Below are 27825 nucleotides of genomic sequence, written 5' to 3' on the forward strand. Positions count from 1 at the left end.
TCCTCTCCCTTCTCTTCAGGTGCAGAACTTAGCCACTGTGAACAAAGAGGAAAACAATCACTGTTCACCAATCAGCTAAGCTCTGCACCTCACCAGAGAGATCTTGGTCTCAGCAGAGATAGTTTTCGGAGGAGGTTCTTCCATGATGCTCTGCTGCTTTCCTCTGTTTTTGGTGGGTTTGGGGGTTTGCTTCTCTCTCCCTCTGTCTATTTTTTTTTTTTGGTGTATGTGTGGTTTTTTTTTGTTTTTTGATAGATGGAGAGGATTCCACGCTGTGCACCCATCAGACTGTTAATGGTGAGTTTCATGCTAGCAGCTGTGGTCATGGCTGCGTGGTAATCCCTGGCAATGTGATTTTAATCTTAGTCACAAATCATCATGCCAGGAACCCAAACAGCCATAACATTAAAAGAAAGCTGTGCAGTTACACAGAGTATTGTACTCAGTATCTTTAGGTTTTATGTTATAGCTAACCATGCACTTCCACTCTGTAAAGTCAAAGGGGTAATTCTAGACTATTGCTAACACCTGCATACCATGTAATTTTCCTGTGCTAGATACTTACCATCAGAAACTTGTAGAAATTTTGATTTTATTGTTTCTGGCCTTCAGACACTTGAAGACACCTACCAGATTAAGATTAAGAACTGTTGAACATAACTCAAATTCCTATGAGTCCTTGATAATTGGGAGTACACTAAAGAGTCTCTTTAGCTCTGTTTTAAAAGGTGTCTCTCCTACCCCACCACTGATATCCTGCCACTCTACAGTCTGATCCACCTTTCCCAAAAAGTTTTCTTGGCAGGCACAGTTCTTGTCTATACAGAAGAACAACATGGCTTTTCATAATCACATTTGCTTTCATAGTGTCTGTCATTGGCTGTATTTCATATAAACATAGCAAAAAACCACTACAAAACCAAGCAGAACTCACAGTTCTAGTACTGCTAGAACAGAAGAAAATTAAGATTTTTGCTTGGTATCAATTAGGTGACAATGGTTTTTTGCTAAATTAGAAGCCTGAATTTTGATACCACAAATCAGCCTAGAAGCCTGAATTTTGATACCACAAATCAGCCGTAAAGTTTGTGAACAACCACAGCAATCAGTCTGTAGGATGAGTCATATGATTAACCAAAAATGCTGTACTCTAAGAAACTTTCATACAAATCTTAATGGGTTATACATTAAACATGCATGTGCAGACACTGTAAGACTACCTCCAACTGCTCAGACAGAGAATTGGAAAGTATCTTTGCAAATTTATAGCCTACGGCAATCATCATTCCATAAATATTTTTGCAATTCTGCTTTTTCTGGTGATTCCTCTCCTTTAATTTCATAAACAAGCTAGCTTCTTCCTGTTAAGGCTACTTTTCTTACCTCATAATCAATCTTCAAAACCTCCATACCCTTAACACAAAAAAACCTGAATTATCAGCTAGTTCTCACATGATATTTGCTTCGAAGTCCACAGTTTCATATTTCCACTGTGGGATCAGGCTTTTTTCAAAGACTATGCTGCCTGTCAAGTCAAAATGCAGCTCTATTAAACAGAAATGGTCCTTGCACAATTGAAATTTTTGTAAGCAGAGTTAGGAATACAGGATGGGAAACAACTGTAGGCAGAGCCTGGCCTTCTTTGGCCATTTGGACTTACAGTTGCCTCTTGTATAGTCCATTACAACAAAGCCATTCTCCACGTTCTCCAGCTATGCCTACATGTATGTAACTCACTGCTCCCGCTGCTGGGCTTAAGAAAAAGAAAAAAAAACAAGCCAACAAGACATTTAACAAGAGTTATTTCTCAGCCTAAGCAGCCACAAGTTGTATGGTATGCCATAGTTTACCACATTCACTGAGCTCTGCATATTTTTTCTATATGAAGCAAAATCAGGATGTTAGGATTAAAATTAAAAATCACCTTTTCAGAATAACATCTCTGCCACCACTTTGGCTGAGGATGCATCCATATGTTCTTGTGCTGCAGCAAAGCATTTCCGTGCAAGTTCTTGTTGTTTTGCATCTTCATTCACCATTAATTCACCATAGAGATACACACCCATAGCCTGAAAGAGGAACATAACACACAAGCATCCTACCACCAGTAATAACTAGTTAGCTGGGTTTTTGTCACTGACCCTCTAGTATTCATTTAAACTAAAAATGAAACAAAACAGACAATCCAAAACACAGAAAATACCATTTACTCTCTAATGTCTATTCTCTCCCCCAGAAGAACTAATATTCTCTGTGTCTCTTTAGCCTAAGAACACTGGTCTATATGCTGTGTTGACTCTGCAAAAACAGATTATTAATTATTAATGTAACGATTTTGTGTTATGGCATGACAAGAAAATCATTCCTCACTCCACTTCCCTTGCCACTGTTCAGGTTGAATACTGTTTCAATACTGTTTCCTTTTACCAACTATCTGATTTTTTTCCAAATGCCCCTTAAGAAGAAAGCTTCTCCTTCCTTCAACAGGATACACATTTTCTTTCCAATTGCCATGTTTACTCACATATCCATGAACAAAAACTGAAGTACTCCACTTTAAAATTCCCATTTGGCAATTCTGTAACTGGACATCAACTGAATATGGTCACATCTGTGTTTGACTCCCTTTATAACAGAGATACAGTTTAACATGCATAAATTCTGGTTGGGTATGAAGGCAGGCTTTTCCTAACCATTTATTCTGGACATAGCAGCTATAAAAAAAGGTAATGGGGCTCTTGTGAGGAGATCTGGGCCCCTTTGACCACTGTCAACAAAGCTCTGGCTAACTTAACAGGAAACTTATAGGACATTGTCTTTTTTTCTGATGATACATTTTTTTCAGCTAATTACAGGAATTCAGTAAATGTTAAACTGCACTTACCAAAATAGGTTTACATATGTTACAAAATATTAGCAGCTTAGGATGCTGACTTTTACAGTTACTGTTTGGACTGGCAGGAGCGGAAAAATATTGGACAGCATTGAGAAAAAATAATTTTTAATGCCATTCCTCGCAATTTCTAGCATTGGCTGGTAAGCCTTAAAAACCTCTTCAGCCAGAAGAGACATTTAAAATTGAAAAATGAGAGAAGTAAAAGGAGAAAGTCCCAGAGTGGCAGGAACCTGCCAGACTCCTTGCCAATTCCCTAAGCATACTGTGACACCAAGAGAACCAAAACCTCACATTTCCAAGGTTTGCAGCTGCACCAAGGTCTGGGAGCCACACAAATGGAGCTGGGCTCTCATTGAGAATTTTTTAAATGGTGACATTTTCTTACTATAGGAAGTACTTTCTCTACTCAGCATTAATAACTCTCCCCTAGGTCTAAATATTTATATGCAGTAAACACACTAGTGTTTTGTAGAACTTCAAAGGATTTAAACAGTCCATTTGCATTTCCCTCCAGACTTTTAAAAATGCCATGTTACATGATCAGTACAGACATGCACCTGCTCTAAGTACTAATCACACCAGAAGCTTGTCGTGCCATTAACTGTGTGCACTGCTGGAGTAAATGAAATGAAGGTTACATTAAAAAGTTGCAAAAAATTATTCCCCCCCTACACTGCAGAAAATGTCCTTACTTGACATAATAGCTATTCCAAATAGAATGCAATTCGGTATGGTTTTATCAGCTCAAGGGTTTCCTGAACCCCAAATGCCCAGGTACTGCTGGTGGTCATCTCCATCCTTTCATAGAATATAAATAGCACAATCCACGTAACTCCTTATGAAATAATGTTATTTTATGTCTTTTTTGTTTGTTTGTTTTAATACAGAGCTTGCCAAGAGCTCTGAGCCTGTTCATTGGCTTAGATATAAATAGGAGGTATACTTCCAAGCTAGAAGAACTCAAACTGCAGTAATTCAGTTGTGCTGTGTTGCCTGAAAGCAGAAAATCCTCATTGGCTGTAAACAGCTCTGTTCGTTGTCAGCATAAAAGGTAAAGACATTAATATCTTGCCTGGATTTTGATGTATCTTCACCATCTTCTATTTTGTAACATATACTTAAATATTTAAAATTCACCCTAGGCAGCGAATGTCTCGATTTTATAGGGCTCATAGTGAATAAAGATAAATAAAAGGGAAAATAGAAAAAGAACAAGGCAGCAGTGCAATCAGAATTCTAAGTTCACAGTGGCCTAAATGTAAGGCCATAGTAAGGGAATCATGTATGTCCAGCCTCTTAATGCCTTCATAATCCTCTCTTACAATGTTCCTACCCATGGAGGGGCTAGCATTCCCTGGATGTGCTACACTACTTCTGTCTGTCATCTTCAAAACTAAGGTTACCACACCACTGACTGCTTTGCACCTATCCCATACTTGCATTGACATTCACAGCCACACTTACCTTCCTCATCCTGCAAAAGGAACCTGCTGAGAAGTATCTTCCTAGCATCACTCATACCTCTGGCTTACATAAAATGCAAGGAAATGAGGAATTCTATCCTATTTCCCCACTTGACAGAGGATAAGCAGTCTTTAGGTTTAGGTGGCGTTGAGTACCCCGACCCTAAGTGGCTTCCTTAAACTAAGTGTTTAGACGCCCACAGAAGAAAAAGATGAATACACAGCCAAGTTTTTGACAAACTGCAGCAAGAAAATATACTAATTTTTTTTTTTATTTCAGCATAAGGGTCTTAAAAAGTTGATTGTTTTCAAAATGCTAGTTCAGTGTAACTTACCTGATCCTCTCTAAGGAATCTCTCAATGTCTCCATACCCAGGCTCATATTTGTGTTTAATGACAAGTTCACACCACCGATGACGAACCTTTCAGAAGAAAAATAAAACTAGGTAAAAACAAACAAACAAGCCCTTGTATTTTGTCTGAGTGTTGATAATGTATCTGTACCAGTTTGGCTTTTTCAACTTTGTTGGGTTTGTGTCTTTTGGCAGGTTGCAGCCTGACAAGTCAGTCAGCTGGACAGAGGAGCCAGAACTCTGTGCCGCTGGGGCTTCGGAAACCCAGGATGCTCAAAGACAAACTCCGAATTCGGTGCTAGAAACTAACCCAGATCCAGGCACACATCTGCAGCATCTTCCCTGCCACTGTTTCCAGTCTTGACTTTCTTCCTTTTAAGTTAGGCTAGAGGTTATTTCTTTCATAGTGTCAAAAGGAGGGTGGCAGGAAACAGATTACCACTGCAAAGGTCTGGAGAAGCCATAAAATATAACTGATAATATCTCCTATTTAAGTGCATCATACACGTGATAAAAAGGCTTAAATGTAATTCTGTATCAATATTAAATCCATGCCAAAAGGATAAAAGTTAGATATCAACCCATGAAAGAGAGCTTTCACTTAAATGAACCAGTTTTGCTACTAACAGATTTTAAGCACATTCTTAAGCATTTAAAATTCATCTGCATTTAAAAAGCTGTCATGCTGTTCTACCAATACACATTGATAAAAACAGTTATTGACACACTGTAACAAAGTTTTCAAGCAAATTACAACTGAAAAAATGTTTTTACTTAAGTAGTATGAACATGAATTACATGTGTGTTGTCTTTACATTTTAGACTTTGTTCTTAGCCACTCTTGTGGCCTAAGTGTCATCTTACTCTCCAGTAAGGCTTTCCTGATTGCAGGCAGTGGTAAGCCTAACGTTTTATATTCCATTAGCAATTCAGCACTGATGGTAAACAAAAACAGTTAAGTGGAATAACTCCCAATGCTTCTGTTTCAGCCTTTTCTCTTACCATCTTTAAAAAGACAGGGCACCTAATGAAAATCACCTTTCATAGCCAGAGTGACATGTCAGCAGTTTTAGTAGTTTTTGAAACTGAGTCCAAATTGTGCTCATATCAAGTATCTGAATATGAACCTTTCTCTGAATGACAGATGTAGTGATGAAATTGAGAACTGAAGACAGAAAGGGAGCATGGGGAAAAAGGTACTGTTGCTTTTGGAAATAAGGTTTTGAAAATAATTTCCTTTTCATCCCAGTCCCTGCCAACTTTTTAGCTCTGGAAAAAATTTCAAAGAATTACATTAGATTAGATGTCAATCCTATTAGCACAATAACAAGTGATAAATGCCCACACGTCCTGGGTACGTGATACCTTTTTTCAGCTGATTCCTTATACAAAATAGTTTGAAGACACCTTAGGAAAACAAAAACTGTGAGGTTTTGGGGCTGGGTGGATTTTGCACTCACTGCTTTGAAAGATACTAAATCTACAGCTACAGTGCTGTGCATGATAGGGAATAACTGCTGTCTCTTACAGCTTTTTGCTGAATATAGCAAAAAAACCCCAGCAGCTGCTAGGATTCCTGCTAGTGGAACCACAGCTAAATCTACGAAAGAAATGGCTTTCCAAGATTCAACTCACTTTGCTGTAGATGCCCATATTCACAAGGCAGACCTTCAAAACCCTGCCCAGCTGCTGCTTCTCTCAGGAGACACTAAATGTTTCTCCAGGAAATCTTCCCAGGCAATCCAGCTTTGTTACAGGGTGTTTCTCAGCACCAAGCACCTCCTTGCCCAGATGAAACTACCCAGAATCAAAACTTAACTATACACCTCTCCTAGCTGTAAGATGACTTAAGCAAACAATATAAACACATTTAAAAGACTGCAGGTACACTTTACTCCGCAGATTCTTCCATATATAACAAACAATCCAAACAGAATTCCTAATGTATTCTAAAAGCAACAAGGAGAAACATGAGGAGGAGAAAGGTTCTGTTGTCCCCCCCTGTGATCACTGCTCTTCTACATCTCATGATCCAGCAGTTACAGCACTTACTCAGGAGGTAGGCAATCAAGTGCAGCTTCTGTGGCTCAAACTGTGCCTTCAGTGAGGATATTTTAACAGTAGGGATGGGGCTGTCTTCATACCTCCTGGTGGAGCTGTTATTTCCCCTGCAGTTGTTAAAGTATTTATTGATGTAGAGGGGGAGTCACAAAACTAAAGGGCCTACATTTCTGAGTACTCTTTATAACAAGCAGGGACCTGGCTGAAAGAGCACAGAAGCCAGTTTGTCCCCAAAACACCTTTCTTGGTGCAACCATTGTAGCTGCATTGAGAGCAGAAGGGAAGCTCTCTCTGTGAAGGCATTCTTACTTCCTGACATATTAACATCACATATGACTGACACTGCATCATGGCCTGAGCATCTGAGTTCCGATGGCTTTGGAAAACACAGAACTAAGCTATGCCTATTCCCTTAACTGTTCCTTCCTCCATATGGTTTCTGTCCTTGGCAACCAACATCTATTCAAACAGTTAGAAGGAAAAATATTTATTTGTTGAGTGAGATCTGAGACAGCACACACTTTTCTTTCTCTCTTTTGCTTTTTTCCCTTTCTTTCCCAGGGTGAGTACAAATCCCAGCACATTCCCAGACCTGAAACGCTGGCACTTTGCCAGCTGGGGCAGGAACAGCATGCCTCTTCTCCTCAGATTACACATTTGCCTCCTGTCTGCCCCAAATATTCCCGTGGCAGAGCAAACTGCAGGAGAGCCAATGTCTGCTGAAGGGCCTGTGAAACCATCAGCTCAGTCAGCCCTGCTCTCTGCCTTGTGCAAGACCCCCAAAAGCAGAGCACAGAAACCAAGGCTGGCTCCGAGTGCAGGAGGGGCAGGGGGCCCTTGCACAATGTGGACTGAAATATACTGGTTACATTCCTGCCCCCTGCACCATATGGTGTGTAGACAGCCGTGCTGCCCAAACTGCAGCTAAAACAGTTTCTCAGACACATAAACTATAAAGAAGGATTTTTTTTCTATGATACTCCATACCCCTGAGGCTGATTCCACGAACATAAGAATTTTAGTCACATAAGGGTAGGGTGCAAAAAAAACCCCAGTTCCCAGCGTCTCATCCAATACTTAGAGTGACAAGAGTAAAATGGGCCCCACAGCTTCACAGCCTAATGAATGAGTCATATGCGAACAGGCACTTTCAACAAAACAGTTTCAAAAGGAAATTTAGAAAACCAAGTTGCTTGTGGTCGGACTGGGCTAACCATACCACATCCTGTGCATGCTCTTCTTGGCTTTTCTTTTCCTCCCAGGAGCAAACACTCAGTGGCAAAAATAAGAATTCATTAGCTCTCTTGGAGTTTTCTCTCTGTATGTTTCCCTGCGCTCTTCTACAGTTCAGAGATTCACAGCCTATGTCCTTTTGGCTGGTTACACCATAAACAATATAAACTAAACCTGAAAAGTAATTTACAGCAATCCATCCTGTTATTGCTGGCAGAAAGCACAGAGGACTTTGCTGGACCTGAAGCAACACCTTTAACTGCTCACCCACTCACCCACCCACGCTCTTATTGGTTTGGCAGCTGCAAGGACCCACATGCTGATACTGGAATTGAAATTTATTTTTGCAGCCTGCAATACCAGGGTGAGAGCTGTCCTCCCGAGTCCAGGACTGATGGCTGGCACTCCCAAGGACGGGGAAAAGTAGGTCAGAGGAGTGATGGAGGCCTGCTGACACCTCAGGCTCCTTGTGGATGGACCCTCATTGCTTGGAAATTGCTTTGTCTTCCCACCCTGCTTTTGGAGATGGGGGAGGCCTCTCCACTGCCAGGTTTTTAAGCTAAATGAAGTTTGTAACTGTGTGTTTTGCAATGCAATACTCATATTAGTAGTGTATTTCTGAGGCACGATCCAGTAACATGAAGACAGAAAGACTCAATGTCTCAGGTACAAAATTTAATTTTCACGAGTACCAACAACATTGAGATCTAAAGTACTGGCACATACCTACAGGAAACATAATGAAGGGATGCTACTGCCAGACAGCAGAGTCCCAAATATGGGAGCAGCAGCTCATACAAAGAATTCCAGGAGCCTCATAATATCTTTTAATTTAATTTTAAGAAAAATACACAGTATTGCACAATATTATTTGTAACTCAAAAATACCTGCATTTAGATAGCTCAATGGAAGACACGAAGAGCAAAATTTTGCTTGCTCTGTTTTCAGACAATGCAAGCTGCTGCATGAGATTATTTGAGGGGGGGGGGAAATTACATAAAATATTCTAATAATCCAGCTCTAAGGCAGTCCCTTTAACAACCTGGGCCAAGACCTTTTGGGAGACAGTGCTTGAAGCTGACAGACTAAAGCTGCGTAAGGTACCAAATAGACAGCTTAACTTTCAAAAGAAAAGCTCCCAGTGACATACATAACTGAGAAAAAATTATTTTAAAATATATTTTGAACATGACTTAAATTAAAGAGATGCTTATTGTTTTTGACCCAGGTGATAAATTGTTTTGCCTCATCCATGTTATTCTCCCCTGACCCACACAATCACAGAATCATAGAATGGAATGTGTTTAAAAGGACTTTAAGAATGATGTAGTTTCAACCCTCCTGCCATGGCAGGGATATCTTCCACTAGATCAGGTAGCTCAAAGCCCCATGCAGCCTTGGTCTTGGATGGGGCAATTTCCACACAAGGGGAAATTTCTATGGGAAACCTGTTCCAGCATCTGTCCACTTTCAGAGTAAAGAAGTTTTTCAAATATCTCAGTTTCAAGCCATTCTCCCTTGTCCTGTCACTATATACTCTTGCAAACAGTCCCTCTTCCTCTTTCTCACAGGCTCCCTTCGGGTACAAGATGGCTGCAATTAGGTCACTCCTTCTCTTCACCAGGCTGAACAAACGCAATTCTTTGGCCTTTCCTCACATGAATCATAGAATCTCACAGAATCACAGCTAAGTTGGAAGGAACCCTTAAGGATAACTAAGTCCAATTCTCAGAGTTGCATACAAGCAAAAAAAAAAAAAAATTACTTCTGAGGTCTACCCATAAGATTTACAAAACAAGTAATTTAAACCATGCCTTTATTAAAGGGAGAAAAAAAGTTAGACTTTACTAAGCTTTTGGTTTGCAGAATGGGAGTCTAGCTTCAGGGAAAATTAGTACACATTGGTAATAGCTGGATCCAATTTAAAAGGCGCCATAAGACAACAAATCTAAATGACAAAACAAAACCAATGTACTTAAAAGATCTTAAAGAATGTGATCATTTGAAATAGAGTAAGAACTATTGTCCAGAAAAGTGGAACCTTTATTAAAGGTATGGGGCATCTGTAATCTTTACCAAATACAGGTTGAGACTCTATCGAAAAAATTATTTTAACAACTTGAGTCTTAAATGTTAATTAAAGAGTCTCAGAGGTCAGACTCCACTCTAATTCACAGAGGAAAAAATAAAGATTTTTTTTGAAATAACCAAGCTATGCTACAACAGATTAATTTTAATTAACAATAAAGAAGCATTCCAGAGCACCTGAATGCTGCTCTGTTCCATCTGAAAGCATTTATTGCCAGTGTCTTCCTATCTACAAATAAACTGGATTCAAATATTAGATCATTTGCCTACCTAATTAAGGAACAAATGTTGCCAGAAAATATTTGAACTAAAAAACAGATTTTACAGTTGTTTAGCATGGAAGAATTGCAACTTAAGAATTGCCAATTTTACAGGGCATTTAATGACCATTTCCCCCCTCTATCTTAGCTGAAGTAGTTGTTCTTTGATACACCAGTGGCTTTTCATTCTATATAGTCTGAATTTCAAGTGGGCACTTCTATCTTTTATGTCACAGTACACACAGACTTTAGAAGGTGAATTTGATTTCATTGAAACTTGTGCAAGTGAGGGATGCTGAGGCAGCTCACCAGGAGGAATGAACCAGCTTTTTGTGTTACAATTGTGTTGAGAGACAATCAGTTTGGCAATCTGAAAGAGTGTACTCAAAGAGCCAAAAACCTACTGGATGCAAGCAGAATGGATTCATCATTTTTACAAGGATTCTGTAATTGTGATTATTGTGTTTGCCAAGAGTTTGTGAGGAGACTGAGTAAAGAAGCCATCTATCAGCTTAAATTAGTTTTGTTTTAGACTAAAAACTGGACGCTTCACAGCCTAAGTTTTCTCTCAGGTCTTGTTGCGCTTGCTCTGACAGTACTGCAGAGCCCAAAGAATCTAAAATACAGCACCACAGCAGCAGCAATCTTTAAGGCAATTTTTCTCCCTGAGATCCTCATGGCTTCAGGGTTCAGTTAATGCTGTTTATCACAGTGCAACGCTCTGTTTCAGTATAAAACCCTTAATTTTCCAGAGCTACAGCCAAAATGATGATAATATTTCTAATTTTAAAAATGGCTATTTTATTTGAGTACTAGAATGAACCACAGTTCAGTAGCTGGACCTGAGGCAGATTGAGCTCATGGAGCTCCACCATGCTCTGCATTCGACATCACTGATTGTATAAGCAGCTCCAGGTTGTACAAGCGATTGTACATGCCATTCCTGTCCCCTTGGACAACCTCCCTTCCTGCTGTGCAGCACTGCATGAGTATCTCAGCCCACTGACACGCCAGCAAAGCAGAAAAAAAAGCATGGTCGTTCAGGAAACCCTAAGGCAGTAATGAGCTGGCAGATCAAAACTTTGTCAGGAGCTAATTGTAATTTTGAGGAGGACTATGTAGAGGTCTAAAATAATTTAAAACCTGTAGTATGAGCTGATCACTAAAAAGTCACTTAAAAGCTAATTTTAGCAGAATATCAGATATTAGATTTTGGCAATATTGTAGCAATATTCTACTTCTGTAATTAATTCTTCCTCTGATTTGTACTTCTGCAGAGATCTAGCAATTGCACATATGAAGGGTGCTAGAAACAATGGAGAAAGACATGTAAGTCCCATCTCCTCCTTTAACAGCTCTGATGAAGAGCTGTGGGTAGAGCTCATGCAGCAACTGCCTATATTTAGTATTAGAAGAGAAAAATGTGGCACAATCAAGGTCTGAAGGACAAATTCTGTTGCTTGGTCAATGTCAGAGTGTGGGGCAGCTGGCAGCATTTGAACCTGTACCTGTGTTAGTGTGCCCATGGGCCAGGCAGCATGCTTCCACTGCTGTGCAAGCCTCAAGCAGCAGCAGGTGCCCACTTGAGCCTTCTCACATTTATAAATGTGACTCAGGGACATGTATTTCCTTCCTGACCTTTCTCCTCTGCTCCAACCACAAGCTCCTGTTCCAGCAGTCACACAGTTCTAGCTAACAAGATGTTAAGAAGTTTATATAGTACCATAGCCTTGCTCAAGAGCAACCTCATCAGCTTCCACAGGCTGTGAACATGACTCCACTTCCACCTGCAAATAAAACCTGTATCTTTCCCACAGCCAGCACAGAGGCTCTTTTCTACATGACCAAAAAGAAGCCAGAAATCACAAAACATGCTGCTTCAGAAAGCCCAGGCAGAGCAGCAGGCTTGCTGTGATCGAAAAGGCACAGCAACCAAAGGATAGCACTTCAGGACAGGATTCACTCTTGGCAATGCAGCAAATGCTGAGGACTTGTTCGAAGAAGACAAATGCTATTTTTCCCCCCACTTCAGGCTTACAGCAGAGAGGTCCCAATTACAAAGCAGACACTCTTCTCCCTATGTGGGCCCCATCTGTGATCAAGGACAGCTGTGTTGGTAGAAAAAAAAAAAAGCTTCCAAAAGAAGTCAGAAAAGGCAAGAGACTAAGAAACCATGTCTAATCCTTTTTCAAAGGTGGCACTGGCTGTCTCTCTTCTGATGTCAAAGCTGTCACTGTGAATAAGAGGCTTGGTTGGGATGCCTAATTGTGTAATCTCAATGCTCTTCAGCCTGCTCCTCCTTACCCTGTCTAACAGGAGATGGATACAAAAGAGGATGGTCTCTAGCAAACCAACAAAGTGATTATAGGAAAATGACCCGGAGAACAGTTAGATGAGGAAAAGGCCACCAGCAGCAAAGCAGTGTGACAGCTTCAACAGCACTGTCTGGGAGACCACATTGACATGGTGCCTGAAGGCTTTTCTCACAACATGCACATTTGTGCTGCCACTGTCCCCACGCTGGGGAGAGCAGCTCCTATATCATAGCGCATGTAAGGTAAGGAAATGTTTAACACAGCATGTTACCTCACTTAATTTCAAAAACAAAGGTTTTAAAAAATAAGACTTCATTTAAAACATAGATACACTATTTATACTGGAACCAAAGGCCTTTGCCTGCATTTTCACTATTGCCTGCTTAGCATGCTGGAGCACCAGTGCCATTCACAGCTTGCAGCATGATGAAGATGGCAGAAGAGATGCCACCATCTGCCTTTTCAACAATTTCACTGGAGATGTGTGCTGAGCTTTACTTTGCTGTGGCGCTGCCAGCCCTCAGGAGCAAGGCTGCCTTCTGGCTGGTGACAGAAACAATGCTTGTGCCACCTTGCCGGCTCGGCTCTCAGTTCTTGCTCCTGCCTTCCCCAGCAGGGTGCTCTGGTGAGGATGGCTGCATGTGTGAAGACACAGTGTGAGGGTGAGTATGGAGAGGGTGCTGGGGGTCAGGAGATCCTGCACCTCAGAGGGAGGGGAGGGAAAACCAGGTCCCAGCCTAAGGTACAGCCAACATCAGAGGGGTATTGCAGGGACAAGACTCATGCCTTCAGGAAGGTAAGCTTGGCTGCGGCACATGTTCACATCCAAATGGACACTTTTGCCAAAATGCAGCAACACAACTGTCTGCCATCTCAGATACAGCCCCATCCACATTCCCTCTGACAGCCTACTGAAACACCTATCTACAATAATGGCTAGATTGTGACAGAACATAGAATGGGTTGGGCTGGAAGAGACCATAAAGATATCTCATTCCAACCCCCCCACCAGTGGCAGGGATACCTTTCACTAAACCAGGTTGCTCAGAGCTTTATCCTACCTGACCTTGAACACAGCCAGGGATGGGGCATCCACAGCTTCTCTGGGAAACCTGTTCCAGTGCCTCACCACCCTCACAGTAAAGAATTTCTTCCTAACAGCTAATCTACACCCACCCTCTTTCAGTCTGAAGCTGTCACTATCCCAACAGTATCTCTGGAATCAGCAGAAATTTTTATCACCATAGCAAGCAATTAAAACACTTCTCATTACCACTGTCTCTTCTGGCTGTCTCCAGATAGAGTCTGCTTATAATTTTTATCCATATAGTGTCTGCATATGTGTTTCAACACAGATTATTTATATATGCACATAAAAGCATGCTGAACTTATAAATCCAAACTTATAGTGGGAAAAAAAGCACATAAACATATACATCTGACGTAGAAATTAAACTCTGAAGAGTTTGAGATAAGCACATCAGCAATCTGTTATCAATTATTATTAAATTATATCTCCTGTTCAGCAAAAGGAAAGGCTGCTGTAAGGCAACAGTAAGCTACCCCTTTGCCTAATGCCCCTCTCTCTTATCCCTCTGCTTTTACCTCATCTGTCTTGTAGCTAGAGGCAAAAAACCTTTTATCTTTGGTCTCCCACAGTGACTGTGGTCAAAACATTTGTTATTTCCAGGCAAGATTACTGTCATAGACAGAATCTGGAACTCCATACGAAAATAAGACTCAAATTCCAAGCAATGAACAATGTAGCTGCCTGGTTTTTCCATAACTTAGGTCACAGCCAGTCTACTCAGTCCATGCTCACATCCTTCTAATCTCCCATTGCTTAAAACCTGGATTTCCAGTTTCAGAATAATTACATACAAGATTTTACTCCAAAGACAAAGACCTTTTGCATCACTCTTATTCTTCCTTTTTCAATGCCCAGCAAAAATTCTTAAGTGAAAAATGCATTGATTTTATAAAATCAGAAGAAATATGCTCATTCATGCAATGAGAGCATTTCGATTTTTCTCTGTGTTTGACATTTTTTAGTCATCTTCTCCACTTCTTTTATTCCCTGCTGCTGGAATACAGTGATGGTTGTTGCTTAGGACAATGCTTACACCACACAAAACACAACAAAATTTCTCTTCTTTCTCAGAACACTGCAACTCCAGCTGGCACAAGGGTTGAAAGTAGGACAGCAGACTTTACCCACTGTTATTAAGTCAGTGACTCGGTGGTGGAATCATGTCTGTGTGGTTAAGAAATTATGTTAGAATCTGCACCTTTGAATAGTCCTGCTTCTTGAAGTATTTAGACCTCACAAGGCATAGAAGATTGTTTCCAAATTGTGGTCCTATTCAGGCATACCCTGCATCTGCAGCCAGCCTTCAAACAGGAATGAGAAGTATTAGACAAGCTATTTGGAAGAAGTCTCAAAAAAAGTTTATTTTAAATAAAAATATTTTCAGATTTTTTTCAGAATTAAAAACCAAAACAAGCCAACCAAAAAACCTCCCAAAGAAAGCAAACCTCAGAGGAACATCCCTATTACTGATAGCTAGGGGCTTTTGTTTGCATTTTAGAAGTACCCCCTCCTTGTCAAAGGCACTATGCCAGTGCTATTATATATATGCAAATAAAATAACTTTTTAAATTTCATAACAAAGGCTGGTGGTTTGTATTACAGCATCGGGTTTATACTGCCCGACAAAGAAATATTGAGTAAAACTTTATGTAGAGCAATTGCATCCAATTCAGAAAACCTTTAGGACTGAGTTCAGAAGCCCAGAGTACTCTACTTCATTCTCCTTGCGGGACAATAGGACACAGAATTATCTCCAACCCCTTCCTCCACAGATTCTTTGGAAAAGCAGTAAAAAAATGCCAAACGAACCCAGTTGCATATTTGGTTCCCTCCTACCATCAGCTCCTCTGCTTTCCAAGTTGCGCTAAGTTTCTGGACTGCAACACAGAGGAAATTAAGTTCAAAACAGGTGATATGTGAACAGCACCAGTAATGGCAGCAGTCAGGGCACAAAAACTCCTGCTCATGCCACCAGCAGCCAATGAGATCATTTGGAAAAAACATGTTGCTGTTGGCTCCTGGAGGGGTGTGGGACTAGGAGTGCTGACTGGTGGAAAGCTATTTCCAGTGCTCCACAAATCCCGTGTTCTGATCATACCCTTCAGCAAATGCTGATGGAGGGATTTTCTGTTCTTCTCAAGTGGCTGGAAAAGCCCCCCTACTTTGCATGTGGAAACAAAACAAACCCAAATTATATCTACTTGAGATTATCCTTCAGCCAGTCTTACAAATTCATCTCAACACATCCACTCAGTCACAACAGGCACATGAGCCAGAGTGAGTCTCATGGGAGGACTCCCATGGCTGTCACTGGAAGTGTTTTTCCCTCATCTTGTTCCAATTTTCTTAGCTTTGAATTTTGGACCTCATCTTTGGGAAGCAAGTGCCACCTTCCTAAAAGCTACCCTTTTCTAAGCTCCTTTCACTGGGAAAAGATCCAACTCCTGCAAATGCACACTTTTGAAAAACTATCTTAACCAATATCAATACCAATACTGTCTGTGCCAAAGAGCCTGCAAATTGCATTTAGATGTAACATGAACAAGAACATGAAACATAGTGAAGACTGAAATTTTTTCAAGATCACAGAGGACATATTGCAAGTGGCTGTGGCTTCAGTCAACACATCTATCAGCAAAAAGGACAGTCTATAATATACCCTGAAATTAGCCCTTTTTCTAGTGAAAATGGGAAGGGCTTTCTATGACAGAGGTATATTTGCAAGGATTTGCATAAGGAAGTAGAAGTAGAGCAGGGAAAAAATAGTATTTCTGTGAGAATGTGTGTGAAAAGCAGACTGATAATAGTAAAGAGATTTCCCTTTGTGAAAACATATATTTCTTCTTTCTTTTCCATTTAATGAAAAGTAATGGCTGGGTGTACAAACCTCAAATATGATTTATGCCAGAAACAAACCTACCCTGCAGACTGACTCATCTACAGAGCCTTTTCTAGGTTCCTTATTATACTTTTCTAGATTACTTATATCAGGTTCCTCCTGATGTGCTAACTGCAATTCAATTGCAAATAAAAAATTATTCAGTGTAACCATACTTATGTCTAGCGGCACAATAATGCTTTAACTAAAACATTCAGAAAGGAAAAGACAGGTGAAATTTATTTTGCACTCCTGGTAAATTTTCACAGCAGATTTTTAAGTCCTGCAAAACATACTGTCTTATCCAAAATAACACATCTCCTCCTGACTTGAGCTGAAACTGTGTAATAATCTGTATATTTAAATACAAAATAAGTACAGAAACTATTTTTACTCTTGCAGAAAAAAAATCACTAGAAAGCAATGCCCTGTAATAGAGTCATCAGCTCAAGCTGTCACCTTTTTTATCTTCTGATTTGGTGCTTCATACCAACAATGACATCAGTTAAGGAAAAGAACCGTGGCTCTCTCCCTGTGGTTGCAATGCCACTATCTGAAACGTGCCTACCTGTTGCTACACAGCTGAGTCAGGAAGGACTGGCAAGCCTGTGGAGGTATTTGCAATACATTGCTAACTGTACTCAAAAGCTGAACACTGCTTCCGAGTCCCCGCCCCAAGGGAGGACTGGCCCAGTGTTTGTGCTGAAAGTAAATCCCACCAAGTGCCTTCTTCAAGCATGCGCTGACCTTTCCCAAGCAGTTCCCTTTTCCCACCCAGTTTTACGGTGCTGTCCAGGGAGCTCTATTCCATAAGCGTGCCTTCAAACAATGCTGTCCAGGGAGCTCTGTTCCATAAGCGTGCCTTCAAACAATGCCCATCCACAATCTGCAGGACAGCTGAATTATGCAACCTGAGAATATGCTCAGCTCAACACAGTCACCATCAGATGGGAAATGACAAAAATTCATTTGTACTTCCACATCTGCCAGCTTTTCACAGGCTAGGAAAGATCAATGAACCACAGTTATTTTGCCATAACAGAATTCTCACCACTTGTAGGATGTCAAGCACCTTAGATGGTTTGTGTGCATTTCTGTCAGTGAAATAAGATGCCATCACTTTACAGCCTTGGTCACACAGGCAGACCTCATGCACAATGAGGTACTTGTGTGAGAACAGCTTTATGCCACCCACATGACTGACGATATTATGATCTTAACTCATTTTACTCACATTTACAGCAGAAAGAGTTCTAGTTTCTCTTTTCTCCCCAAAATATACCACATTATGATCCCAAATACAGGGAAAGCATTATATAAGTGAAGAGCATTTCAATCTGCTTGCTGAGACAAGGAAACACAACAAAGCAACTTTCTACATGCTGTGCAGGCAAGAAAAAAGTGAAATCTGCAGTAGGAAAGAAAGGAAAGCTAACTCTACAGTGAAAAATCTGGGGAAGTACACCATAAATATTTCTGCTCCGTCCACATTCTGTACTTTTTATCACCACTTCTTAGATAATTCATCAACAAGTAAAACACACTTGCAGAAATATCACCAAGTCTTAAATAGGACTGAAAGTGTCACACCCACTGTTCTTCTCCTATGGCTGTGATCTTCTTCCTGCCACATTTTTCATTATTTTGCAGGTTACTCAGCCATTCTGTGTCCTTGTGTGCCCACAAGTTACAGGCCTTTGGCCAAATGAAGAACAGAAATAATGGGAGTAATGAGAGGGCTCACCTAGCTAAGAGATTCATTGACTGTTAACTCAGATCTCATGGTGCTGTCTTTTGTAAATTATTTACTCCACTTTATTTATATGAAAGTTCTCAATAGCTTATTCAAATGAGATAAGATTGCACTGTCATATCAGAAGAGATGTCATCAAGGTCAGACTGATTTTAAAAAATACTAGACACCCAAAACTTTCCATGTAGACCAACTCTCCACATTCTGTCAGATGCTAGATATTGAATAAATGAAACAGCTGTCTAGAACAGTCACTTTGGAAAGAAACAAAACAAAAACAACAGCAGACCCACTTTAAATTTTATTATCCCACTGTGCGGTCTGGTGGCAACTGTAGCTGCTGCTTTATAACATATCTCATTTCTCCTCAGCCAGCTGAACTTACAGCTGGACTTTGTCATGTTCAAAATACAGCCAGCTTCTGAAACGCTTCCCTTCAATGCAGGATGTGCTATGTCATGGAGATGTAGCCTGTGCATGAGTTATTTTGTTATGCAGTGGGACGCAGCACAACAAGACAGGGGGAACAGGAAGAGAAAATTGAGGACACAATCCAATTGCTTCCCACTTGTCTGACACTACTTGGCTGAGCCACAATGGGCTGAAGGCACAGCGAGAATGGAAAATGGCGTTAAACTTTGAAACCTTTATTGCTTTTAAAACAAAGATCTCTTGGATATGCTCAATTCAAACAGCTCAGATCAATGAATTTAATCTTTTGAAAACAAACTTGTAGTTTTGTGTCTTCTCAGATGTTCCAAGGTTTGAGGAATAAATGGAAAATGAAATAATTATTTGTTACAGAAGTGGACTGCAAAAAGTGGAAAGGAGTCACAAATTATGAAATTTGGCAGATGCCCTACAAGCCTCTCTTGGCATCCAAGACTAGGGGCAGACCTATCTGGAATGTGATTAAGCCATTCACAGTTCTGGCTCTTGTGGCTCCAAAGTTAGACATTATGAATCGCAAATAGGTTACTTAACCTGTGATTTATTTTTTGTTTGTTAAAAGAAGCATTCAAATGTCTGTTCAAGTAGGAAGATAGACATTGAGCCTATGTATCTGCATTGAAGCCTAATTTGAGAGGAAAGGAACTGCACTGAGTGGGTGCAGAGATCTCTTCAAGAGAGATCAACCTTTACATTCCAGGCAAGGACTTACCATGCTGTACTCGTGCAGGACAGATGGACCCCCAGCAAAAATCTTCAAAATTATTATGTACAAATTTTAAGACCAAAATTTGTGAAAATACATAATAAAAACCAAACTCCTTTGCGTATGTAGCCTCTCACACTATTTGCCATATCATTGCTTATCCCTACTCGAAGATGATTGTTAATTTAAATGCTACTTTTCAAAAATAAGGAAACAAGTTTATTTCTTAACTTTTTGCTGCTAGATGGGACACAGCTGACAACCTCACTTCCAAAAATCCTGGAATAAACCCTCTGACACTGAGAGGTTTCTTTTTATTGACCTGCATGCATGTTTTTTATGTTTTTATTTTTAATAATCCATTTCTGATGTTTAGCTACTGAGAACACTTGAACTCCAGTAATACAGCAGGATCACTAGAAGTGATTTGTGTATCCACAAATTTAATCTAGACAAGAACAGGCTCAGACTGCAGTTCTTTGCCCCGGGGTCACAACAACAAAAATCCCCTGTGCACATACAAGAAAAGAGGCCCAAATAGTCTGTTCCTCAGACTAGATGAGGCCATGGGAGCTGGTTCCCTTTAAAGGACTGTAGGTGCCTGGGGTCTGATGACTGGTAAAATACTAATGGTAATGTTATCTTAGGTGTACTTCTAAGTGAGTTGTCTGCTAAATCCTTGGTTTCACCTTGTAAAATAAAATTGAGATTATGTTAATTTCAGAGAGGTCCTAATCTTGATGGTTTGTGGAGGTTTTTCACAAAAACATTCTGATAGATTGTTTGCGTACTTTCACATTAACACTGCAAGGAAAAAAGAAAGCATGAAAGTGAAGCAGAAGGAAAAAACTGAAAAACTGAAGGTTGTGGCCTGGTGCTTACAATTCATAGGCATGAAACAGTAACAACAACACAGTTATTGCTTTGATCTATGTCCCTGTTAATTCCTCTTCCCATAATAGAACTTCTGACATTTCACTGGTATTCAGATGTGATTAAAATATATTCTAATACCTATAAAAAGAAATGTTGGTTCAAGTACTAATTAAAAATAAATCTGGCATTTGGAAAACTGTATCAACAAAAAGTAAAAAGGTGCAATAAACAGCAGCAATTGAAATGTTGTGGTTATTTTTTATTTTTTCTGAGAAAAAGATAGATATATGTTTTATCAATCTTTATGTAAAGGTTTGGATTTCTGAGTCTTTCCAAGCATCCACACAGCAACTTCAGCTGTAAGAGTAATAAGACAGATTTTGATCTCTCCTTCAATTCTAATAATTGCCACAAAGTTCCAAGAATAACAGGGTAAGTCAAGCAGGCTTTCTGCAACCTACTGCAAGGTAGTTTTTAAATAAACAGGAGCCAAATGTTAAGTTCACCATATTCCTTCATTGCACAGTAGCTTGGTCGTATGCTACATCAGAATTACCCCTTATTTTATACATACATACATACATACATATATATATATATATATATATATATACACACATATATATACACACACACATATATATATACATATATATACACATATATATGTATATAAATACATATATATGTATATATATGTATATATACATATATATACACATATATGTATATAAATACATATATATGTATATATATGTATATATACATATATATACACATATATGTATATAAATACATATATATGTATATATATGTATATATATACATATATATACACACACACACATATATATATATATGTACACACATAAACACACACACATTTCTAGACTCCTTTATGTTCATCTCTGACTTTCTTACCTCCTCCTGAATACTACATACTTGAAGCAAAGGCTGTTTACAAGGGTGCTTTCGGCCACCACTTCTGCATTAATTTTCAGAACTCTCCCAGCTCAAGAAAACCATAGGACTTAAAAGAGTCCTCTCTGCACATGGTAATAAAGATTTACTGGTTTGCCTCCCAAAGATATAAAGCACAAGTGTGAAAAACATTAAATTAAGGCCCCAAACCAGAAAACACTGTAGTCTCTCTGGAAAGCTAACTTTCCTAAATCCTGAGTGAGACTTTGGAGCATGCAAAGAGGAACGATACGAGCTGACAATGGGGAAAAATAATTTTAGACTAAAACAGACATGATTACATTTGGAGACAATATCACAACAAAAACAAACTAGGCTCCACTACACAGAAAAACTTAGTGAAAAATCTAACATTTGAATAAATGTGCTGTCTAAGTACATGTAAAATAGTTTGGACATCTGGGTTGTGCTGTATTTTACTACCACAGTATGCAAAACACACTGAACCTACCTACACAAACACAGGGAAACACTGTGTAATTATGGCACATGAAGATGCAACAATACTGGAGTTAGGATCATTCAATTTCAGATTCAGACATAAAAAAAATCCCTGTAGTGAGCCTGGTTCCTAGTGGAACACTGTTTTCCCTAGTCAACAACACAGTGGCATACATTAGAGAGATTTATTTTTACATGACTTACCTCAGCATCTTGCTCCCGGAGCTGGTATGTTCTCTCTAAGCACTGCAGTATTCTAGGACACAATGTCTTCTCCTCCAAGAGGAACTCCAGAAGTAAGACCAGTTGGTCAGGGAGAAGCTAAAAGAAAAATAAATGCCATGTGTGAATGAAGATCTCTACTGGCTGAGCAATGTTAATGGAAACAAACTAAAGAGGACAAGATTGTGGTAACCTGTGCACTTCCAGCATGTGCTTTAAATACAACTTGGATCTCTAGCTGGTTTCTGAAAAACTTCAGGGTTTATGTGTCTGTGTTCTGGAAGACTGTGCTAGGACTCATTTTTCATGGTTTCCATTGCTATGGTTAGGTCAGATCTAAAACATGCTTGTCTTATTGAAATAGAATCATGGCTTGATAAGTAAGATTTTTATGGAATGTATAAAATAAGAAATTTTATTTTGTTTGGGTTTGAAGAGAGAATAATTTACAGTGTATAATTTGAGAAATCAAAGAGGTATATGAACATATAATTTTTAGAGTGGTGTTTTTATCTGATATACAAGCATTTGAGTGATTTGTTTACACTGAACAAAGAAACACCACACAAATAAGTGACCCACCAAACAACTGTTGTAAAAACACATTCTGAGGCATATTTTAGTGCAATGAGTCACAAACCATCCATCCTTTCATGGGAAATATGCATGAATGTTGTATTTGTGGCACACACAGTACAGCATCTACACACAGATATATATTCAGTAGTTTCAGTTGGTTTCTTGACTCATGGACCTATCATTTTGAACTGGAATCTAATATAATCTAAAAAAAAAAAAAAAAATTCACAAGATTCTGTTGTAGCCAGTGCTTAAGTGCTCTGTTTAATAGGCTTATTGGATGAACAAATAAATAATTCAAACAGAGCTCAGAGAGAAATTGCACCAGCTGCCAGGAAACATCTCTTGGAAATTCAGGCTCCAAGGTGATCAGTCAGAAGTTTGTTATATGTCCCAAAACTTTCCCCACTATTCATCATTGCAGGGCACCAGGGGAGGAAGGGGAAAGGCAAAAGAATGTCAGTAAAGCTTTTGCATACAAAAAGAAACCAATCCTGCTCACTTCTAATGTTCTTGAGACAGACTAATAAAAAAGACATCCTGCTACTTTGACAGTACTCCCAGCTTTCACCACATTTGGTGATTTTCTCTTACCACCTCACTGTCTTGCCCATGCTTTGCTGAGACAACGCACTAAGCAAGGATGAAAAGAAGTCAGCTATAGGAAACACCTCTTCCAACAACACATCCCATAGCCAGGGCTGTTTATGTGCACTGAACAAGACCAGACTTCTGATCTCAGATCTCTGAGTCCATGAAGATACCCAGGATCTTCTGATAAGTCTTAATCTATAAAATATCTACATTAATAACTAATTTAGCAACATGTCATTTTCTTTCCTTTTAGACTAGTATCTAAATCAGAATAAAGAGGAAAGGGCATCTCTATAATGGTAATGCTTTGGTTTCTTTGCATTTTGATTTCTTTCCATTTTTTATTGGTAAAGTTGTATTCCTGAAGATTGAAAATATCCCACATCTTACTAGCACTTAGTGAAATATTTTGTAAGTAATACCAAAGCCTGCCAATCACATGGTATTTTTTAAAGTGGTCAATATTTAAAATTCAATATTTAAAAATATTGAATATTTCATTTCAGGACAACTAGTAAAATATCAGCTTAAATACTTATTACAAAGTCTAACAGCAGCTGCCAGGGGTTGGTGAGACAAGTTAAAAAATAAACCAGGGAAAGCTTCTGGGAAGTGACACTACTTGGAAAAGCAATTAATTCTGAACATTAATAAAATACAAAATGTTGCAGAACACCACACAAAGAAAGGTAACTTCTGATCTAGACAGTTTTCACTGTTAACTAAAAAGACAGAGGAACAATACTTAATTTGCAGAAGCTATGGAACAGTTGCTTGAATACGTAGGTACGTAGAACAGCTGAGTATTTTATAATGTATCTGCAGTATAATTGCTACACAGATTCACCCACGAAAAGCAATTGTTTAAGGCAGCATTACAGAAGCCAACAAAAGAGCAACAGCAGAGTAGCAGCCATGCCCTGAATTTACATCTGTCTAGTTCTGCATCATGGCTAAGTTTTTTAAGAATTACTGGCTAAACTCTGAGAGTCAGCAAAACAAACAAACAAAACCCCAATAAAACAAACAAACAAACAAAACCAAGAGTCATGAAGTGTCTGGACAATGCTGTCAGGCATATGGCGTGATTACTGAAGTGTCTTGTACAAGGCCAGGTATTGGATTCGATGATCCTTGTGGGCCCCTTCAAACTGAGCATCTGCTGTGATTCTGCGAATAAGACCACGGCTTCTGCTGTTTTCCCACGTTCCAGGTGCCCAAGATGGCACCTTCCATACCAGTTTCTATCTCATGGATTAGTCAGAGTCCAAGGCAGGAGCCAGTGAACACCAGCAGAGAGGGCGGGCACTGGCAGGGGAGCGCTGGCGGGCAGGCCTTTCCCTGCAGAGGCTCTACTGCGCACTGCTATTACAGTCTGTGCTCCGACTCGTTTCTGACAGAAAAGGAGGAACGTTCCCATCTACCCTTTTAACCTTTCCTTTCAATAAAAGAGACTCTGCTTTAAAACCCTAACTTAGGCCAAGAGACAGAAAATTGCAACCAGTGTTTCATGACACCAGCTGCTACAAAATTCATTCAGGGGTGCAGACGTTTTCTTTTCCCCACGCACACAACAATATGAGTATCATTCTCACCAAAGCAGTCTTTTAATGGTTATAAATAAGCTTCAAAAATTGCACTTGAATTTTGTCTCAGAAACCCCACTCTCACTGTTTTCTGTTTTCCTACCACCATCCTTATTTGTCCTGCCCACCTGTTACTTTCCATCTTTCATACCAGGAGAATTGTTTGGGGTGCATGTTGTCAATTTTCAATTTGTTTGCCTCATGCTTAATACAAAGAGGTCCTTGCCTTAAGTGCTATCTAAACATAAATACTGTAGAGACCTAAATGCAAATTTCTTTTCAAGAACTGTATAACCACTTTCCTTACAATAACTCATATTCTCTGAATGCATATTGAATATCTAACACCCACAGAAAAGTACACAACACAGATACAGCAAGTTACAGCAGGACAATCATCACACTCTCAAGTTGTGTCTTCAGGCTGAAAACATTCCGAAAACAGCCATAACACCATAAATGCAAAATTTCAGTGCTCCTCATAAAATAAAATAAAAATAACCCCCTCATACTCTGAACTAGAATAGATAATACACAATCAAAATGTTCAAATATATGCAATTATGAAAGCAGATTGTTTCAATCAGGAAATGTGGCAAGGATCAAGAAATAGTTTTCATTACGTCAAACTGCTGCAACAGCATCTATTTATACTGTAAAGTAGATAGTTCTTGGCCATCTATGCCTGCTGCATGGAAATCATATTACTTTTCTCAGGGCTGGCCCTCCCCCAGCTGTGACTATGGACACTACAAAGAGGATATAAATGAATATGTTGTGATCAAGCACACTAGAGGTTTCCTGTCATGTCCCATGTAATTAAACATCATCCCCTCTATAAAGCTGTATCCCAGCACTGTATATATTATCTTGCCCTTAAGACTGTAAGACTTCTCCTCCAACTCTTCAGCCTTCTGAAAGAATTCACTTTGTCCTGCCACTAAACAACCATTTGTTCTCTGCTTCCCCTAAGTTACCTGATGTGGCAACTCCAGTAAAGAGGCTATTACCCTTAAAACAAACTGTAAGTGATAGGGAATATTAAAACTGGCTCTGTATTTAAAAAATGCAAGATGAAAGAAATAAAGAAAATATAAACTAATTGAAAATATAACTGATATTCACTGTATACTAAATCTCTTGGAAGTAAGAAAAGCATACTCTGTATTTTATTCATATCAGTACACAAAACACTTAAGCCATTATACTGTGTTACAAGAGTATCTTATTAGATTAGTAGGTTTGAAAGGTCTTCTACAAATAATCTTTGAACAAAACTATGAATTTTCAAAGTACAACCTCTAATCTGTAAAAAGCACAAAGAAAACAAATCTTTCCCCTTCAGAGATCTGATATAGTAGCTATAGAGGCCATCAATCTCACATCCCCGAAGACCACCCACACGAAAGAGAGTATTTATCAATTCCTAAATTAGCAAACACAATAAATGCACGATCCACTCTTTATACTAGGAAAAAAATTGCCACTGAAACATTTGACTACTGACCTTTCAGCCATGAAATGTGACACATAGATATCTACTTGAGTTGATCCACAGCACCAGCACTTGCACTGCACCCCTCCACCAGGACACAAATCACTAAAGTTGTACAGCTGGTATGTTGAATATCCCATTTGCTCCTGCCTGCACTTGAATGAAGTCATTGAAAGCCTCCTTGGAGGGAAAATCTGCCTCAGACTAATGCAGCAACCGATTGACAGTGGCGTTATTTCTATTATTACTCCATTATCACACTGGGATCTGCGCCTAAATGAGCATACTTCCTCCCTGATGCCATTTCCTTTTATCCTGGCTCTAGTCTAAAAGTGGATCAATGGGAGAAATATATATGATGTCACTTCAATTTACAGCTACTGCCTCCCTCTCTCGCATGCACAAATAGATCAATTCTTCCCAAAAATGGTTAAAAAATGCACAGGGAGAATCTTCTCTGAGAAAAGGGTTCTCTGCTATATTTGTCTGTGTAACCACAGCAAGGAACTGTTTACACTGAGCAAAAAACAGGGGGGAAAAGGAAAAAAAAAATCACTACTGTGCACTGGAAAATGCTGGCTGAAATACAAGAAAAACAAGGCCTTATAGAGAATTAAAGCAATTTGGTCTTTGAAAATTACACAGAAATGTTTAAAGTTTTTAAGGCACACATAAGTATATTTCTCCTGTACTTGGTGGAAGATAATCTTGTGTCCTATCCTCAAAAACACAAAAGGTATTTTCATTTATATATTTACCATGTTTTCCCAAGTAAAACCAAATTCCTTCCCACTCCCCTCTTAGGAAAGAAAGGGAAAACCCCCACTCCACAGTTCAGTTGTGAATAGTTCCCTTCAGAAAAAAATTGATCACAGAATCATTTAGGTTAGAAAAGACCTCTAATATCACCGAGTACAACCACTAACCCAGTACTGCAATGTTGACCATTAAACTATGTCCCTAAGCACCAAGCCTACATGTTTTTTTAAATACCTCCAGAGAGACTGACTCAACCTTGTGCAGCCTGTTCGATCTCCTCATAAACTGCAGTCAAGAAAGCAATGCTACTAGTCCAGGAGACAGGATTTTTAGGTCCAGATCATCTCTGCACTTTTACTTCACATGGTCAAACAAATCCCTGAATGCATCTCATTTTATAAACTCCCCCCCACTGCCTTGAATGCTTTCTTCTGCAGGCTGCAACTAAATAAAAGTGCTGTAGAACAAATTCCCTTATTATTCAAACTGTTAAGCAAATTGGTAGCTCGAAAATTCAAAAAAGCACTGTTTACTCAACCATGTTTTTAGCCAGATGTTTTCATTGTTTATCTCAATATTCTTCAGATGCTGATCAGCACAGTGACTTCTTTTAAATGAACACAAGGTATGTTCCCCCCTCCCACCCCCCTTCAAGGGCTAAAAGGTATTCATATCAACTAGCATATAAATAAATATCAATTAAAAAATGTCCACATTTACAATTGTTAAGTACTGTAGTGCAATA

At 39.3% G+C, this 27825-nt stretch overlaps 1 protein-coding gene across 6 annotated transcripts in view; it reads right to left on the reverse strand.

The window, feature by feature from the left end:
- Positions 1-27825, reverse strand: part of AOPEP (aminopeptidase O (putative)) — a 183883-nt gene that overhangs the window by 1751 nt on the left and 154307 nt on the right. For 5 of the 6 annotated variants that reach the window (XM_054286070.1, XM_054286093.1, XM_054286077.1 and 2 more), the window contains 3 exons: positions 22050-22166; positions 4695-4781; positions 1925-2069 (listed from right to left, as the gene is read on the reverse strand). In XM_054286070.1, the coding sequence (XP_054142045.1) occupies positions 1929-2069; positions 4695-4781; positions 22050-22166 (345 nt within the window). In that variant the 3' untranslated portion in view covers positions 1925-1928. Of the gene's footprint in view, positions 1-1924; positions 2070-4694; positions 4782-22049; positions 22167-27825 lie in introns of those variants that run through there. The other variant, XR_008483681.1, reaches the window with a different exon arrangement.

The sequence above is a fragment of the Melozone crissalis genome, unplaced genomic scaffold (genome assembly GCF_028551555.1).
Source record: "Melozone crissalis strain CALT ecotype California unplaced genomic scaffold, PUWL_Pcris_2 ptg000005l_1, whole genome shotgun sequence".
NCBI lineage: Eukaryota > Metazoa > Chordata > Aves > Passeriformes > Passerellidae > Melozone > Melozone crissalis.